Source organism: Notamacropus eugenii, chromosome 3 (genome assembly GCF_028372415.1).
Source record: "Notamacropus eugenii isolate mMacEug1 chromosome 3, mMacEug1.pri_v2, whole genome shotgun sequence".
NCBI lineage: Eukaryota > Metazoa > Chordata > Mammalia > Diprotodontia > Macropodidae > Notamacropus > Notamacropus eugenii.
Window position 1 is genome coordinate 242,078,626 of NC_092874.1, and position 18,915 is coordinate 242,097,540.

An 18,915-nucleotide genomic window follows, 5' to 3' on the forward strand; every position below is an offset into this window, starting at 1 on the left:
TCTAAAGCCCCCTACTCAACCTGCTTCCAACCCATCTTTCCAACCCCCTTGGATATTACTCTCCCACCCCTACTCTGTCCAGGCACACTGTCCTGCTCTTGATTCTTTACATAAGATGGACTGGTTGTCCCCAGGCTTGGAATGAACTCTCTTTTTACTTCTGCCTCAGACTCCCCTTTCCTTCTTATTTAATTGTTTGTACTTGTATCTCCAGTGCCCACCATGGTGCTTGACTCATAAATACTTTTTGATTCATTGACTGATAATGCCAACTCATATTTTGCTAATATTTTAAGACATATAGCGTACTTTCCTTGCAACCTTATGAAGTAGGTTATATCTTTTAATCTAATCTATGCCCCCTACAAGACAAAGGAGAATTTTGCCACTTCACTACCAATGACGATATTTTGACTGTCTCATTTCTAGATGAGAGCTTGAGCCTGCTTGCCTCTTCTCAGTGTTGTTGCGATAACTTCTAACTATCTTTGCCTAAACATGATCTTTCAATGTTTCATAATTTTTTAATATACTATGAGGATGCACTTGAGATGAAGTGGCCTTATAGTAACCAAATGTAAAGCCTTCTAAATGACAGGGAGAGATCTCTTCAAATAAACTTCTTCCAGACTCATTCATGCAGAGCAAGAATCTTTAAGTTTCCTTCAATCATTCAGCAAATATTTTATTAAATGCCTGCTATGCACTGGGTACTGGGGGAGGTATAAATGTTAATAAGACCTGGTCCCTAGGTCTAAGAGGTTTATAATCTCGAGTCACTGTGACCAGGGGAAATAGAGGTAAATTTTTCCTTCCAGATATAATAGCATGGAAGCAGACTTGTCATAATTTCCTATAAACTTGGATCCTTTGTCTCAGTTCTAGGCCAGATCAGGATGCAACTACAGATCTAACTCTTTGCCTTTAATTGTCTCCTTTACTCACCTCTGGGCGCAGAGCCATCCACACTTTACAGGAATGCAAAGTGATGTAAGAGGAAAAATTGTCCCTGCCAGAGAGTCAGACTTCTTTCTCTTTCTTTCTTTTTTTTTTTCCTAGTTCAATTTTTCTTAGTTTTCTCTCAACTCTCAACATCATACCTTGCGCATAGCAGGCACTTATTCATTGTTTTTTGGATCAAGTTGAATGCTGAATTAAATCTAAATGTTTTAGCTTTTTGTTCTGGGCCCCCTAAGTCATGGGCCCAACCTAACTTTTCAGACTTATCTCCTTCTTCTACTTCGAAGTATTTGCTTTGCCTCCTAATTAGAAGCTTTCTCATTCATTCTGGACATTAGCTGCCAAAATAATCTTGCTAAAGCACACACCTCACCATGCCACTTTTCTGCTGTAGAGTTGTCAGTGACTCTCTACTGTGACACATCTTCCTGAATTCAAATCCAGCCTTGGACATTTAGTAGCTATGTGACCCTGGGCAAGTCATTTAACCCTGTTTGCCTCAGTTTCCTGAACTGTAAAATGAAGCAGAGAAAGAAATGGCAGACATCTCTAGTACACATGCCAAGAAAACCCCTAATGGGGTCACGAAGTCATGACCGAACAGCAACAGCTCTACGTTGATTTTTTGATTTATTTGTCCTTTCACCCTTAAGTAAGGGTTTTGTGCCAGGGCCTAACTCCTTCCCAAGCAGTGATGTGGGGTCAAATCTGCTGGCCTTACCCCATGTCACCTAAGTGCCTTTGTTGACCTCTGTCTCCTGGATTAGGTCCCACTGCATCTTTGAGGTTCTAAGTTTTGGGTTTTCAAGGCCTTCTGTGGCATCTCAGTACAGAGCCTTAGGCCCTGAGAGGCCCTGTCCCTCAGTATACTCTCTCTGAGGATGACACAGTACTGTTGGTTTGCCCCCTGAGGCTTTTTCAGAGGGTATTGTTGCCTTCAGACACAGAGCCTTGAAGGCTGCATTTTGGGCGCTGTGAGATCTTTCTATTCTGATCTTGGCTTTGCTGGTGGCCCCTTTACTTATTATGCTGAGGTTCCTGCTTGGTCTTTGCGTAGTTCTAGGCTAGAAGAAGTCACTTATTATAGTTTCTCATTGATTTCTTTTCTTTTTTTTGGTAAACAAGATAAATTTAATGCAGCAACATTGACCAATGCAGCAACAGTGTGGTATCATCAGGGTAAAAAAAAAATGACCCAAAGTAATACAAGTACATTTTTACAGTTAATAGTGTCAACATTCAGCACAAATTCCAAAAGGCAGACCAGTCTGTGATTTTGAAAAGAGTTTAGTATTCATTGGATTTCTTGATCATTATTGAACTTCCAGATTTTGATAGAGTGAGGTGAGTAGTCTATATTTATAGGAATCTGAATAAAATATGGGGTTTTCCAAAAATAAATTCTCCCTTTACAAAGTCATTGATTCTTTTTATAAAGAATGTAATTTTCTTTTCTTTTCTATTCCTTTCAGGTCACTGTTAATCATTGAGCCTAGTTCTCCTGCATCTTGATTGATTAATCTTCAGTTTTAGGAGAGCATTAACTGCGTATCATTCTTAAAACAGAAAGTTGCTTTAATTCTTTCCTCTGCAAGATGTTCAATATCCATTTAAAATCCTTCACAATCTAGTTTTAGCATATCCTTCCATGCTTACTCCACATATAAGCAAAATGGTATCCTTGATGTTTCCCCAAATAGAAATTCCATCTCCCATCTCCATGCCTTTGCTCAGTGCTTATAGGTCACTCCCTTCTTGTCTTTGACTCTTAGATTTCTTGACTTCCTTCAGAGTCCAACTCCTGTGCATCTCCCAGGAAATCTTTCCCATCCCTTTAGTTCTTAGGGTTCTTTCCCTCTTCAAAGAAAAATATACAGTTATCCCTTCCACATTATGAAGATTAGGGATGTGCCGGCCCCCGCAGATCTGGAAAATCTGCATAAAATATTTTGACCCTCCCTTTGTACCAGAAAAGAAATCTGAGTTATTATGGTATGTTATACAATATTAAATATATGCTTATGCCTTTCTGAGTTTCTAAACTTTTTCTTTGTCATCTGCTGGCCTTTGTGTATTGTCTGTGACTTCTGCAAAACTCTCCCCAAAATTCCCATTTAATTTCTCATGCTGACTCATGATATATTAAAACTACTGTGGGGAAAGTTGCAATGTGGAAGGCTGTGTATCCTTTTCATTTATCTTTTGTATCTGTCTTCTTACCACTCCTCCTTCCTCGCCCCCCAAATATAAACTCTTTCAGAGCAGAGTTTGTTTTTTGTTTTATCTCCCCCCGCCCCCCCCCATACAATGGCCAGAAACTCAGTAGGTGATTAATGAATGCTTGTAATGAAATGTGCTTTCCCTCCAATTATTATATTCTAAGCTTCGAGACCCTTTTCATGTGACCAGAAACAGTTGATATCCCCGGGAGTGGTTTTCAGGCTAGATGTAAAATAATTACATTGGGTCAATTCTGCTGAAAGTCATGAATATCAGTATGTGTGTTCCTATGGCCTGATTTTTATAGGAAATAAAGTGAGCCTACAATTGTTAAAAAAACAGTCTAATTTCTAGTGACTTCCAAGTAGGTGGTACCTTCTTTTTGTAACTCTTAGAATCTCTAGCAAAAAATAAAGTTAGTAATGGTTTTTGTTATAGACGGAGAGGATTCAGAAAAATTAAATAAATGCTTAGTTAATTTCACATTCTTATTTTAGATTTTTTTTTTATTTTAGTGAAATTGTATTCACAGAATGGATCAATGTTTACTGTCCAGTCATTTCAGTCATGTCTGACTCTTGGTAACCCCATTTGGGGTTTTCTTGGCAAAGATGCTGGAGAGATTGGTTATTTCTTCTCCAGCTCATTTTACAGATGGAGGATAGTGAGGCAAATAGGGTTAAGTGCCTTGCCCAGGATCACACAAGGGTCTGAGGCCACATTTGAACTCAGGAAGATGAATCTTCATGACTCTAGGCTTAGTGCTCTGTCCACTGCGCCACCTAGCCGCTCACGAAATATTGCAACAGAGGAATGAATTTCCAAAGTGAAATTTATATGGTTTCTAATGATTTCTCTGGTCTTGGAAATGCTATATTTTAGAAACTTGAATTTAATAATAAATGAATTTTTAAAAAATTGAATTTCTACTCCAATGCAATGTGAAAATACCAGAAATTCATGTCAACACACATTAACTAATATTCTTAGAATACCTTAAATGCCCCAGATAATAGAGATGTATGTGTTCTTCTCTGCAAATTGATTTGTTTTTGATTTTCTTCCTAGAAGTACTACTAGACAAAAATGTCTTTGAATAACCTGAATAGTCATTGTTTGTCCTTAGACAGATAGTATTAAGACAACTCTGTAAAACAGTGGGCCAGTTCAGTGAACTTGGAAATAATTATGAGACTATGATATAGTTCTATGTACTATCCAGTTCTTAATCCACTAGTTATAATGCCAGGAAAATCAGAAAAGAAATGCCTACATTCTGTATATAAAGGGCATGTGTATGTATATGTGTGGAATGACATGCGGAAGCAACGGGAGGAGGGCAGTTCTTGTCTTTGACACCTCCATTAAGGTAAAGCAAGAAAGTGGACCCCAATGTTAGCCCTGGCACTGGGAGCTGAATCTGGTGGATGGATTCGTTTTGTTGCTTGTTCTTTCTTCCCTGCCCCATATTATGGTGATGGAGACTCTCTGCAAGCACTCCCTCAATTTGCTTCCCTGATTTTTCATTCTGATACTGTTCAGCTCAGAACTGGAGACACTAAAATGGTCTAAGCTTATGTTGCATTTAGGAAAACAGGCAGGAGAATCTCTTAAAAGGTTCCTTGGTTTGCGTAGAAGCATAGAATTCCATGCTGGAAGGATAACATGTAAGGGTGGGCAATCATTAATTGCTTATGGGATTTTTTTGAGTGTTTTTTCTAACAATATTAGTATAATATATTGATATTTTCTACTATACATTAAAACATGTGTTCATTTATTATAAGCTACATTCTAAAGAATGTAGAACAATCTTTGACTCCAGAGGACAGAGCCATGTAGGGAGGTTGCAAGAGGCAAACTTAGAATTGCTTTCATATAGAGAATTTTAAAACTCCTATTATGTTCTATGCTGGATTTGCGAAAGGAAAAAAAAATCTAACAGTCCCATTTCTCCTGGAAGGAAGGGAGGAGGAATGTGCACAGATAGGCAAATACAACTTAAACTAATTAGGGGGTAGTGGTGGAAGCACAAAGACTTAGAGAATAATGGAAAACGTCTTTCCTGATAGAGGTACCACTTGAGTTGAGTGTTGGAGGGTGTGAGGGGTTCTGTGAGGTGGATGGAGTCTTTTGAGAATGGTGGACAGCCTCTGCAAAGGCACCGAGGTGAAAGATGTGATGTCTCTTATGAGCAGCATCTAGTTTCTGGAATGTAAGGAGTTGGACAAGGATGTCTCATCGGTCTGGAGAAATAAGTGGTAGCTGGGTTGTAAAGAATTTTTTAAAAGTGGACAGCAGGAATTTACATTTTATTTTTAAAGGTAATACAGAGCCACTGGAGATTTCTGAGCAGGGAAGTGACATAGTAAGATGTAAAGGGAAATTTTCTAATGACGAAAGCCATATAAATATAGAGTGGGCTGCCCCCACAGGGTTTCCTCTAAGTGGAAGCCTTTAAAGGAAAGTTGGACAAGTGTGTTGTAGTGGAGATTCCTGTACAGATATGTTTTGGATTGGATGAACTTGGGTTCCTTTCAACTTTGAGATTCTGTATTTCTTATAAATGATGGAATGAAGGGAAGGAAATTATTTGGAAAAAAGTGCCTGTGTTGGAAAATACTGAGCATTTTCAAAAAATGGCATCATTCTGTCATGTTTTAGTTCTCACCACAGAACTACCTAATTTTGGAATTCTCTTGTCATTTGAAAACAAAAGATATTTAACTTAAGCTTTGCAGTGGTATATTCATTCTTTTAGAAAAGCCCATGCTTTCTCTCTAACACTCAGTTCACTATAAAATGCAAAAAAAAATTTAAAATAAACTCAGACTATTCTGCATGGATCTCCTGGATTTGCCATATTTTTTTTTTGGCAAGTATTATTTATATAGGTTATACATTCCTCTGAAAGATGGGGACACCAATAGCACCTCCCTCCCTCCCTGGACTATTATGAGGGAAACAGGAGATAATATTTGTAAAGCAATTTGAAAACCTTTAAGTGCTATATAAATGCCAGCTCTTATTTTTATCATTATATTATATTAATTATTATTATACATTAATACTATATTATAATACTATATTAAGTAACAGCATTATGAAACAGTCATTACTTGAGAACTGTTATTATTAGATGAAGTTATTTTGAGGATAAAATGAGATATCTGTAAAGTGCTTTGCAAACTTCAAAGTGATACATCAATTCTATTATTATTAGACCAGATCGACTAACAGGTCATGAAATGATCACTATTTATTGGAAAATTATCATTATACTAGGATTGGGTATGAGGATAAAATGAGATATTTGTAAAGTGCTTTGAAAACCTTAAAATTGTATATAAATTCTAGCTATTGTTATTATTAGACTACGTTAGCTAACAAGATCATGAGATGGTTACCCAGAGACTGGAGACATAGTGCCAAGTCATATGTTTTTCATACCTCATTGCAACTAGGTATACCTGCTTAAAAATCCATGAACATAGGGGCTCTAGCTTTGTTGGTGTAAAAGACAAGATCCTTTCCCCCATGCAAACCATTTGATTTGTGTACACACACACACACACACACACACACACACACATATACATACTTGTGTGTGTGCATATATATATATATCTTTATGTAGGTACATTTTTAATTGGGCAAAATGATTTTGCCACTAGATGGAGCCCTGGCTATTTGGGTTAAAGCGAGACCAAGCTTGATATCAAATAACATTTGGTCACCTCCGGCTGGAGGCTCCTCCATGCAAGGGACAAGGATTTTTTAATTGCAGCCTGCGTTCCTGTTCCTGGCCTGACCTGTGGAGGAGAGTGACATCACTGCTTTTCTTGTGGCATTGTAGCTTGCTTGGCTCGCCGGGCTTTGACACAAGCCAGATGGCTGCTGTGATTGGAAGCTGGTCAGGCTGCCTGGGACTGCAGTTGATGAAATTGAATAGGAAGAGGGTTTTTTATGATCAGCTGCAGAAGTACAATAAGGCTGGAGCTTTGCTGGGTAATTACATTTTCACTGCACACTTTATCCCTCACAGAGAAGGTCACTTTCCCTTCCCTCCCCCCCCCCACCAAAAAAATACATTTTTGAAAAAAAAGTTATTTGTGGTATTACTAGGTATCGACTTTTGATCTTTTATTGGCCAGTAGTCTGCTCCAGAGGAATGTTCTTTTACCATCCTGCAGTCACTCGTGAAAATGACATGTTTATTTCTGTTTAATGGTTCTTCCAGGCAGGGCACTGTGAAACTCACTTTCCCTTCTTTGCTCCCTTTTGTCTCTGGTTAGTAATGCAAAAATGTGGTGGTTTTGACATGGGTTTCGTTTGAAAAAGTCAGAGTTCAGGCATGGTAATACAAGCAGATTTCTGTCAGATAGACTCCAGAGTGATTTGGCAAGATATATTACTGTATATTATGTGTTTGTTCTTAAAGGAGGTCAAAAGGGACCAAGGGTAGACTCTTTTTTTCTTTTTTTGGCTGAGGAAATGAACAAGACTCACTAATTTTAAGGAGATCGAGGAATTGCTAGAGGTTTGGTATCTTGAACCATTTTTAGTACTAGTTTCCCCTCAGACCGTGGAGGATCTGACTGTGTTTGACTTTGATATTTGTAATTAGTGATGGACAGCAAGCTTTTGAAATATTTTGTATTTAAAAAAAGTATGGGAAGAGGAAACTGTCTTCCCTTCTCTAAAGGTTACTGATGTTCACATACTGATATTTGGTAGCATGGTTTGTTTTCAGTCCATAAAGAAACAAAATACTGCTCTCTTGCTTCTCATCCATTAATTATATTAGCCCAAGGATGTTATTTGATAGTACTATAGGATCATAGACTTAGGGTTGGGAAGGACTCTCATTTTATAGGGGAGGAAACTGATTGTCTGGGGTCACATAGATAGAGCCAGGTATGGAATTAAGAGCCCCTGACTCCAAATACACAACCTTTTCCACTCCCTCACTGCAACACAGTGGCTCAAATCAAGAAAAAAAATGAGACTAGACATACATTTGCTTTAAAAAAAAAATCTTCCTAACATCAAAGTTTGATTACTTGGGCTCTCGTCATTCACCTGTTTCCAGATCCACTCAGTCTCTTTATTTTTGCCATGAGAATGTCATGAGACTTGGTTAAGTGCTTTGCTAAATTAGTCAGACCATTTCACCTATTAGATAAGCTTCCATCTAGTCTCTCTCTCTTTATCTTGTATGGATCTGGTTATTTACTACATATACTATTTATCTTGTTATTTTGTCTCTGGTTAGTAATGCAAAAACGTGGTGGTTATATTCTTATTAGATTATAAAGTCCTTAAAGGCTTTTCTCTATATCCCTACAACTTAGTACAGTGCCTGACTTTTAGGGCATTGTACAATCCAGTGCCGACTACCTTTTACTTGGTCAGTCAGTTAATCAATGAGTACTTATTAATGTTTTCATTAAGATTTTAAGTTAATATTTGCTTATACGTTCCAGCCATTGTGCTAAACCTCTGGGATACAAAGAAAGGCAAAAACATGTCCCTTGTTCTCAAGGAAATTACCTTCTAATGGGAAAGACTACATGTAAATGTTGTTGTTGATTCATTTTCAGTCCTGTTGGACTCTTCATGACCCCATTTGGGGTTTTTTTGGCAAAGATACTAGAGTGGTTTGCCATTTTCTTCTCCAGATCATTTTATAGATGAGGAAACTGAGGCAAGCTGTGTTAAACAACTTGCCCAGAGTTATAAAGCTAGTAAGTGTCCGAGGCTGGATTTGAACTCAAGTCTTCCTGACTCCAGCTCAACACACTAACCATTGTACCATTTAACTACACATGTGTACACATGTGTGTGTATATATAAAGTTATTAGGTACACACATGTGTATATGCCCATATATGTACACACACATATACAAATATACACATATACATGTGCGCGCACACATACACACACATATATAAACTCAAAACTGCCCTGAGAATTTTGGAACACTACAGACTGTATAGATGAGAATTAGAAAGCACTAGTGGTGGTAATTGTGGGGTGGTGAAGGGACCCAGGAAAGGCTTCTTATAGAATTTGAGCTGAGTTTTAAAGGGAATCAGGGAAAGCTGGAGGTGGAGATGAAGAGATAGTGCACTCTAGCCATAGGGGACAGCCATTGCAAAGGCTGGGAGTCAGGAGAGAATGTATGAGAGATAGCAAAGACAGTGCCACCTGCCTTCCAGCCTCATTTCATGCTCTTCTCCTTTATGTGTTCTATGTTCCAGCCAAACTACATGACCTGTTCTCATTCTACTCTCCCTGCTTTCATGCATTTACATGAACTGTCCTACATGTTTGAAAAGCAATCCCCACTGTGTTCCTCCACCTATTAAAACCCTTTTCTTCTTTCAAGGTTCAGTGTAGGTACTTCCTTCAGGAAACCTTCTGGGATCCTTTTAGGTAGAAGTGATGACTCCTTCCCCAAATTTTCTTGGATTGTTTTATCTTCCTTTATCATAGTCATCACCTATCATTTTTTAAATTTATGCTGTGTTGCTTCCTTTAATGAAATTGCAAGTTTTTTGTAGGAAGGTTATTTGTCCTTTTTAATTTATGTCTCCTTAACATCTAGCACATTCATCAAATACAATTGTAATTACATTTGCCATTCTCCGCCCCCTTCTCTTTGTTTATTTTCATTCATAAGGCAAAAAAAAAATGGAAATAGTAAGGTGGAAATTTTTATTTCAAAGTAAAATTATATGTGTGTGTACAGACACACACACACACACACACACACACACACACACAATTCCTTATTTATTTTTCATTAGTCATCATGCCCAGTCCTTCTAGTGTTAAGCGATGGCTTGAGTCTAGATAGACAGTCCTCAAACTTTTGATCATGAGACCCCTTTTCACTCTTAAAAGTTATTAAGGACATCCCCAAAAGCTTTTGTTTCTGTGGGTTATATCAATATGTACCATGTTAAAAATTAAAATTTCTTAACATTTTTATGAGGATAGTTTTGAGCTGGTGGGCCCCTTGAAAGGATTAAGGAGCTCTTTGAATATTGTTTATCTAGAGTCTATATTCCTGAATATGTCCCTCTAGACAGGAATCACTTAACTTTTTTTTGAGGTGAAGTAAAAGGGCTCTTATAAATGTACTCCTCTCCAAGATTTTATTTCTGTGATAGATTTTTTTAAAGTTGTTCTTTATCCCCTCTTTCACCCATTTTCCCTGACCCAAGCTCATGCAAATGGTAGCCACCAAGTATGGTGGCAGGACTATTCCATTTTTAGTGTAGAAGGTTTATTTCTAAAGAAAGCATCCAGAATATGATGCAAAGACCATCATAGTGAAAACTGAAGGGCAGGTTCAGCTAGTTTAACAACCTGGCATTTGAAGTCCTTAGAAACTATGTATTTAGTCCCCGATAAAGCCCCCATGCTCATCAGTTGCATTGATAGAATGTCTAACATATGTGATGCTTCAATTTGTTTTCATCTTTTTTTTTTTCCTACTCAGCTCTTGCCCCTGTTCTTTGAGTCTCGTTTTGTTGGTGAAGATAGCACAGTGATGTCTGCATTCAACCTGCTGCACCTGGTGACAAAGAGCCAGCCAGTGGCCCAGCGAGCCTGTGGGCTTCCCTCAGGTTGAATGTGTGCTGTTTGTTTTGTCCTGTGTATTGAGGGCCCTGCTAGGAGTGGGGGTTTCTGCTGCAGGAAAGGATACTTGCTATATTTTGCTCAATTTAAGTTTTCCTTTAGTCAGGTGTTCCTTTTGAAGGCACAAATGAGTTCTAAATCAGTGCTTTGCTCCCAGCAACATTTTCGCCTTTTAGGTTTTTTACAAAGCCTCAGAAACATCTTCCAGTTTCCTTGCCCAAAATATATTATTAATATTTCATAGTAGCTTCATGTTCTTTAATATGCCAAAAATTAGTGCCATTAAATTCCTGAGAGTCTTGATTTGAAAAAACTTCCCAGAATCTTTCCTGCTTTCCAAATGATGGCCAATAAAAATGCTGTCCATTTCCCTAGGACTCTATACAGTAATTTTTGTTGCTTTTTATAACTTAACTGAATAATTTTAAAATATTAATTCTATTATGAAGAAATCCATTGCTTATATCAGTTATAAGGAAAAATATGCTCTTTAATAACAACAAAATCTACAGAATGAATACATTGTTTAGGACCTAAACCAAGGTCACCATACTTTATTTATCCTTTAAGGTTTATGATCATGAGCTCATAGGTTTTGGAGAAAATCGAGATTATCTAGTCTAGCTCCCTAATTTTAAAGATGAGGAAACTGAGATCTAAAGAGATAAAGGGCCTGTGCTCTCTGACCTCAAATCTAAGTTGGCTTGCAAAATTATAAAACAAGGAAAAGCTAAAAAATTTATTATGGATCTATCTATAGTAGCAAATCAAAAGACTGTCATTTTAATTTTATTTTAGAAGTAATTTTAATTGACTGCACTAAATTTGCATGGCAAATGTTATCATCATTAGCATTTATACATTTTTATTTGCCTGCCAATGCGTTCTATTGCTTTAAAAGCAACCTCAAAATAGACACAATTTCTCTTGTGTTAACAGCTTCTGCTCTGTATTACTCAATGCACAGTAGTAATATTTAACTGTAGCAATCTTGGTTTATATTTGATTGTAAAATTGACTCTATCTAGATCTGTGATCCCCTTGCCTCCTCCTCCCTACCTTTCCTCCCACCTCCCACTGCCATTGTAATTCCAGGCTTGTATCTAGTATCTAGTCTATCAATAAATTAATCAGCACTATTGATTATAAAATGACAACTGGAGAGTGAATGTCATGTTTAAATGACTAAAACAGATAAAAAACAGCATTTAATTTAAATTGATATGAAAATAATTCAGGGATTGGCATTTTCAACTTTTATTTTTTGTAATTTATTTAGTTCATTTTTATTATAATTAAGTTTGACACTTGTGAGTCATTGCTATGTTTTTGGCCAAAACTGTTATTATTTTGTCCTTTTTGGCTCCTTTTGCCTTTTCAAAGCAGAATTGGCTGTCTAGGAAGCATAGCAAGTTCCCATCACTGGAAATCTTTGAATAGATTGTAATGAACACTTGTCAAGGATGTTCTAATGGGAATTCCTGTTTGGGCATGGATGGATTGGACTGGATTGCCCCTAACTGTGAACCTCTTAACCTTGAGGAAAAGTGTGACAACTACCTAGAAATGATGCTGCATTGTATTTGCAATGTCACAACCAAGGCTAGTTTTTAACTTTTTTTTAACAATTAGAGGTATTGCCTTTCATTTTGTACACACAATAGGAACAGGAATAAGAACTGAATATAGTATATCGTAGACAATCATTGCAATTATGGGAGTGTAACCTTTTAATTCTCCATTCATTCGTTCATATTGCAAACCCATAAATACTGAGCAATTCAGGTCATCTCAATTCAACAAACATTTCTTAAGCAGTTACTTTAAGTCTATCTATGATTGAGTAGTTATTGTTAGTGATAATTGATTATATGTTAACCGTAATAATGATTAGGATGAACAAAATTGTGCTGTATACATTCCAAAATGTCCAGTTTGCCTATACACCTCATTGTATGTGCATGTATATGTATACCTGCACACACACACATATATACACACACATCCATGTATCTAAATACACATATGTGTGGGTATATGTACACATATGCATATGCATTGTATATGTACACACACATATGTACATAATGAGGTGTATAACCAAGCCAGGTATTTTGAAATGTACATAGCACAATTTTGTTAATATATAAATATACATAAACACGTATATGAGCACTTACATACACAAACATATTCATCTATGTATACATATACATAGATGGGCAGGTAGGTGGCACAGTGGATAGAGTGCCAGGCCTGGGAGACTCATCTCCCTGAGTTCATATCTGGCCTCAAACACTAGCTTGTAACCCTGGGCAAGTCACTTGATTCTGTTTCCTCATCTGCAAAATGAATTGGTGAAGGAAATGCAAAGCACTCCAGTATCTTTGCCAAAAAAAGCCGAACCCAAATGAGGTCATGAAGAGTCAGACTCAATTGAAATGACTGAATAACATATACATACACATACATACATACATACATACATACATGTATGTGCATCTGTATGTAGAAGTTGTGTATCTATGCATACACCCACACACACGTGTGTGGTATGTATATAAATATAGATATACACATGTATAAATGTGTGTAAAATAAACAGCATGGTGTAATGAATAAAGAGTTGGCCTGGTCTGTTTTCAAGTTCCACCTCAAATGAGTTTTGTGATCCTTACTGAGTTAGACTGAAGCCTCTCAGTCACCCAGACAGCTCTCCACGACTATAAGTTGCAGAAAAGATGTTGATTGCAATTGCCAGAGGAGCTTCATCCCTGAGGTCTCCCTACACTGATGAAAGTCATAATTTTAGTCAAAATCAACAAACTAAAACTCCCACACCTTTCTCTATACAGATATGTTTACCATTGAGGACATCAAAATAACATAATGAATATTATTATACTAGGTGCTGGGCATATAAAAACCAGAGTAAAACCATTTCTGTGTCCTTCTGAAGTGACCCCCATTTTTAACTCTGTTTCTGTTCAGTTGTTTTAGTTGTATCGGACTTTTTGTGAGCCCATTTGGGGTTTTCTTGGCAAAGATATTGGAGTAGTTTGCCATTTCCTTTTTCTAGCTCATTTTATAGATGAGGAAACTGAGGCAAACAGGTTTAAGTGACTTGCCCAGAGTCACACAGCTAAGTGTCTGAGGCTAGGTTTGAACTCATGAAGTTCAGTCTTCCTGATTCTAGGTTCAGGGTTCCATCTACTGTTAATGTGTGCTGCCTGTTTGGGTCTAAAGTGGCACCTAAGTTTTACTGTAATTAGCAAATACTGGTGAATGTCCAGAGTAGCTGACTATATTTTTTTTATTCAGACCTTTCCAGATGGTAAGCCTCTATTAAATGCTTAACATGTGCCAGATATCATGCTAAGTGCTAGAGATACAAGCCCAAAGACAGTCCCTACCCATAAGAGTTTCAATTCTAATAGTGGAAGCCATGTATAAAAAAGGAACTGAAAAAGGTCTAGTGTGGGGAGAAGAGGTTCCCAGCTCAGCCAAGAGGGAATGAAACATGTCTGCTTTGGTTCCATCCTCCAGACTGAGGCCTATGGAAGGAAATCACCAATGGAAAAAAAGGGGCAGGTATGGTAGAGGGATTTTCTAAGGGAAGAAGGCAGGTCAGTCATGATGGCAGAGCTAGGAGAGCATAGCTATCCTTTTCCTAGTTTTTTTTTTAATATGATAAAATAAAGCCACTTAGGATGGTATCCCATGCTGAATTCCTTAACCAAATAATCTCTGTTCATCAACTACCATAAAATTTTTCTTCTTATTATTCTAGTATCCACACATAATATTTTGGCAAAACATTGTGCTAGTTTTCCTAATGTTTTAAGCAGTATTAGTCAACTAGCCATCTTAATGATATGTGGAAATAATTTCCTATGAAAAGTAAAAAATAAAGGATTAAGAGAGCTACTGATTATTTACAGTATCATAGATTTGGAGCTGGAAGGATCCTTCAGGGTCAGCTATTCCGGTCCCTTCATTTATAGATGAGAAACTGAGTCCTAGGAATTTGTCCATGGTTTCAAAGGTAACCTTGGTAAGATTTGAATTCATGCTCTTTGATGGCAAGTCCAGTTACTTTTTTGTACTGTGCCACATTGCTTCTCACTTCTTCTATGTAAGGGGAAGGCATTCCATTAATTTGCTACCAGGCATACCTACCTCTGACCAAAATTCATTGCAACAAAAATATCTTTACAACCAAAACCTTCCAAGTCAAACTTAATGTCCTGTGTCAGGCAAAAGATGACCAGATCTTTACATTTGCAGTCCATTTATTGTTATAAAATGACTTTGGGGTTCCCCCCATCATTATATACAATTAAGGACAAAACATTAATAGCACCTTCAGAAAAAAAAAACAAAAACACCACACCATAAACATTTCCTTGTAGTTACATAGATACATTCTCTGGCATATATCCACTACAGCCCTCCTCCTTTTAGCCAACATAATCTTTCCACCAACAAAGAGGCAGAACCCTTTTTGTGAGACCATCTTGGTCTTAGACTAATGCAAGTAGAAATACCAGGTGACTCCACTTAAGGAGTTGTAGTGGCCAGAGAAGAATTATTGCTTCCTTCACTTTGTGGACTTGGTGAGTCCTCAGGAGGTATAGACAAAAAATCAACACCAGATGGCTCTAAAGGAGATGCTTCTAATATTTCTGTGGCCATTGACTCATTTGGGAAAGGAGTGTTTTTTGCCATGGATCAACATGGTAACGATACAAGTCAAACTGTCAGTTTGATGCTATAGGACACAGATCCTTATTTGGAGTGGCAGGACTCCATGGAGGTCCAGCTCCCTAATTACTGGGGAGGACTCATCCTTTTTCCAAAAGCAAGTGAATTATAGATGCAGACAATTGGCATCCTAGACTGGCTCTTGTTTGCTTGGCACATCCTCAGACAATTCTGCATGGAGATGGTTGAAGCTGGTCTTAGTTCATCATTGGATGATGGACTAGATTGGGAGATTTATAAGTTCACAATAGGTTTATATAGGTTTAGGAAAGGAATTTTAAATTTCATCCTACTTTACAGATAAAGAAATAGAGGCTCAGAGACATGAAATGCCTTGCCGAGGATCATTTATCTGTTTGGCACTTGGCACTTGGCACAGTCCTTTCTATGTAGTAAATACATTAAGAAATACTTCATTCCTTCCTTTAAGAGTTGGAGCTGGGATTAGAACCCCAAAATATTCCAACTCCAATTGTAGTGCCCTTTCAGCTGTACCCCACCGTCTTGTATTTCTCTCTAATACTTTAGTATCACATACCTGTTGAACCCAACACAGTATCTTAGCCATTACAAACCTGATGAGTTTTGTTTACCAATTTGGAAGTAGTCTATAATATCCTTTCATAGAATTTTAGTATTAGAAGGGCAAAATAATATCTAGCATTTATATAGTGTTTTAAGGTTTATAAAGCACTTTACAATTATTATCTCCTTTGGTCCTCATAACAATCCTAGGAGGTAGGTGCAGAAAACCTCATTTTTCAGTAAGGAAACTGAGGCAAACAGAAACTTCATGACTTTCCCAGGGTCACATAGCTAGTAAGTGTTTGAGTACAAATGTGAATTCAGGTCCTCCTGATTCCAGTTCTGGTGCTCTATCCATGGTACCACCTTGCTGCCCAATAGTATTGAACTCTTTTTTAAAAATTATACTCATGGTGGTGTGTGTGAATGATTTTGTATCCACTATGATATACTGTAGTATCTTGTCACTAACCCCTTGAATATGACAGTAGGGATATTCTGGATTGTGAAAAATGTCAGATAAAAAGCAGCTCATAATTTTATAATTCTTTAAGGTTTTTAAGGCATTTTACATATACTTCGATCCTCACAACCTGATGAGGTAGAAGCTATTATCATCCTAATTTGATAAATTTTATTATTTTTTATAATTTTATAAATGGGGAAACTGAGACTGAGATTCTTGCCTAGGATGACACAACCCATAAGTATCTGAGGCAAGAGTTGAACCCAGATTTTTCTGACTCCAAATCTGGTACTATAAACCACTCCACCAAACACTCTGTGCTCTCTTTTCTTATGATTTGAACGACTGTTACAATTGCTATGTACTTTCTCTAAAAAATGTAAACAGCCTGCATTTTCAAAGTGGCCCCAAATTATTGTAAAACATATAGACCTGTGTACTTGAAATTATAAACAGAGTATCAGCACTATGCTCAACAGCCTACACAAGTCTGGTCCCCACTGGATGGTGACAGTGGGCTTGTTGTTTTCTGTGTTTGACTGATCTTATTGACAAGAGCTCTCTGCTTGCCATGCTTTAATTGTCATTGATAGTAACTTCTTTAATTTCTATTAAGTATAATGCTACCTTATCATAGGCCTAGTGTTTTGTCCTGGACCACTATAAATATCAAGTCTGATTTAATGAAGAGTCTTAATTGGAGGACTTAGTTGTGAACTTTATGTAAACTAGAATGCTAAAACGTATCAGTTCAAGAATTTCCAATTATGGTATTGAGACATGGTCTTCCTACGCTATTGATTCTTTTTGTTTTTGTAAAATTTAAAAACCTGATCAATAATTCATGGACCTAAGGAGAAGGGTGCATTCAATAACCCCACAAGTGCACTGAATGTGTTATTCTTTGGTGAAACAGGATTATTGATTATTTGATAACCAACTCTTTAGCATGTCCTAAAGAAGTCATTATAAATTCATCTCTGGTACAAGGCCTCATGTACAGTATATATTGAATTGAATCTCAGCTCTGGTTTCAGAGTGGAGGTTACATTTAGTTGCTTACCAGAGGTTTGATGACCTAGGTTTAACAATGACCCAACCCACCCTCCCCCCCAAGAAAACATGCAATGTTAAGTATATCAAATTAGCAAGATATCAGCAAAACTTCATGTGATTGTCATGTTACTGCCATGTAACTCCTCAACTGCAGTTACAGGAAACAAAAGGGACTTACCAGGAATGGGGACCCAAAGGAATTAAGAACACTGTCCATATATAAAAAGCCCTAGGAAAAACACAGTTATAGCATCTGAGTTTTAAGTATGATCAATTCTGAAGTCAATGCCAGTAGTAGTAATTTTTGTTGTTGTTACTCAATCATTTTCAGTTGTGTCTGACTCTTGGTGACTCCATTTGGAGTCTTCTTGGCAAAGAGTGGTTGCTATTTTCTTCTCCAACTCATTTTACAGATGAGGAAATTGAGGCAAGCAGAGTTAAATGGGTCACACAGCTGGTAAGTGTCTGAGGTCAGATTTGAACTCAGGGTGATGAATCTTCCCGATTCTAGGTCTGGGGCTCTATGCCACCTATCTGTCCTGTATGTGATAATATTTCAATATAAAAATTAGAGATCTTGAGCCTCAGATTCTCAAGATCTCTTTTTATTGACAATCTATATCCTGGCTATTGTTAAATTACTACTACTTATTGGGTTTCATATTTAAAGAGGATAGTGGTAGATGAATTAAGTATCACTTTTATTAATTGTATAAGGTGACTTAGGAATCCTTTATTCAAAAAAAACCCCACTTAAATACATATTCTGTACACTGCTGTCTTGTTTGGGATCATGTAAGAATATTTTTATTTACCATTAGTAGAGAATTTTCAAAGTATAAAGTTATCCCAGACAATGATATCACCCATCTCCACATTATATTTTAGTTAGGACCATCAGTACTTGGTTACACCAATTTACCTACTGTTTCATCTACCTATAGGGGAAAATGGAGTCAAGGAAAATTGACTTACAGAGGGTATTCACCAAATTTGTGACAAAAACCACAATGAGAAAAAATTTGGTTGGCATCATTAGTGGCTCTCTTCTTATCTTAGGATGTCATCACCTTATTTTTAGGATCATAAAAGTCTGAGCCAGAAGGGACCCTAGAGATAATCTATTTTAATTAACCGCATCATTTTATACATGGGGAAATTGTGGTCAGAGAGAAAAACTGGCTGCTGGAGGCCATACAACTAACCAAGAGAACTGGGATTCCTCCCTAGATTCTCTGACTTCAAGTCTAATATTAATTCTTGGCGTGGTT

At 37.2% G+C, this 18,915-nt stretch overlaps 1 protein-coding gene across 2 annotated transcripts in view; it reads left to right on the plus strand.

The window, feature by feature from the left end:
* Positions 1-18,915, plus strand: part of MSRB3 (methionine sulfoxide reductase B3) — a 218,487-nt gene that overhangs the window by 31,744 nt on the left and 167,828 nt on the right. For both annotated transcript variants that reach the window (XM_072655280.1, XM_072655281.1), the window contains exon 2: positions 10,694-10,820. In XM_072655280.1, the coding sequence (XP_072511381.1) occupies positions 10,745-10,820 (76 nt within the window). In that variant the 5' untranslated portion in view covers positions 10,694-10,744. The remainder of the gene's footprint in view (positions 1-10,693; positions 10,821-18,915) is intronic.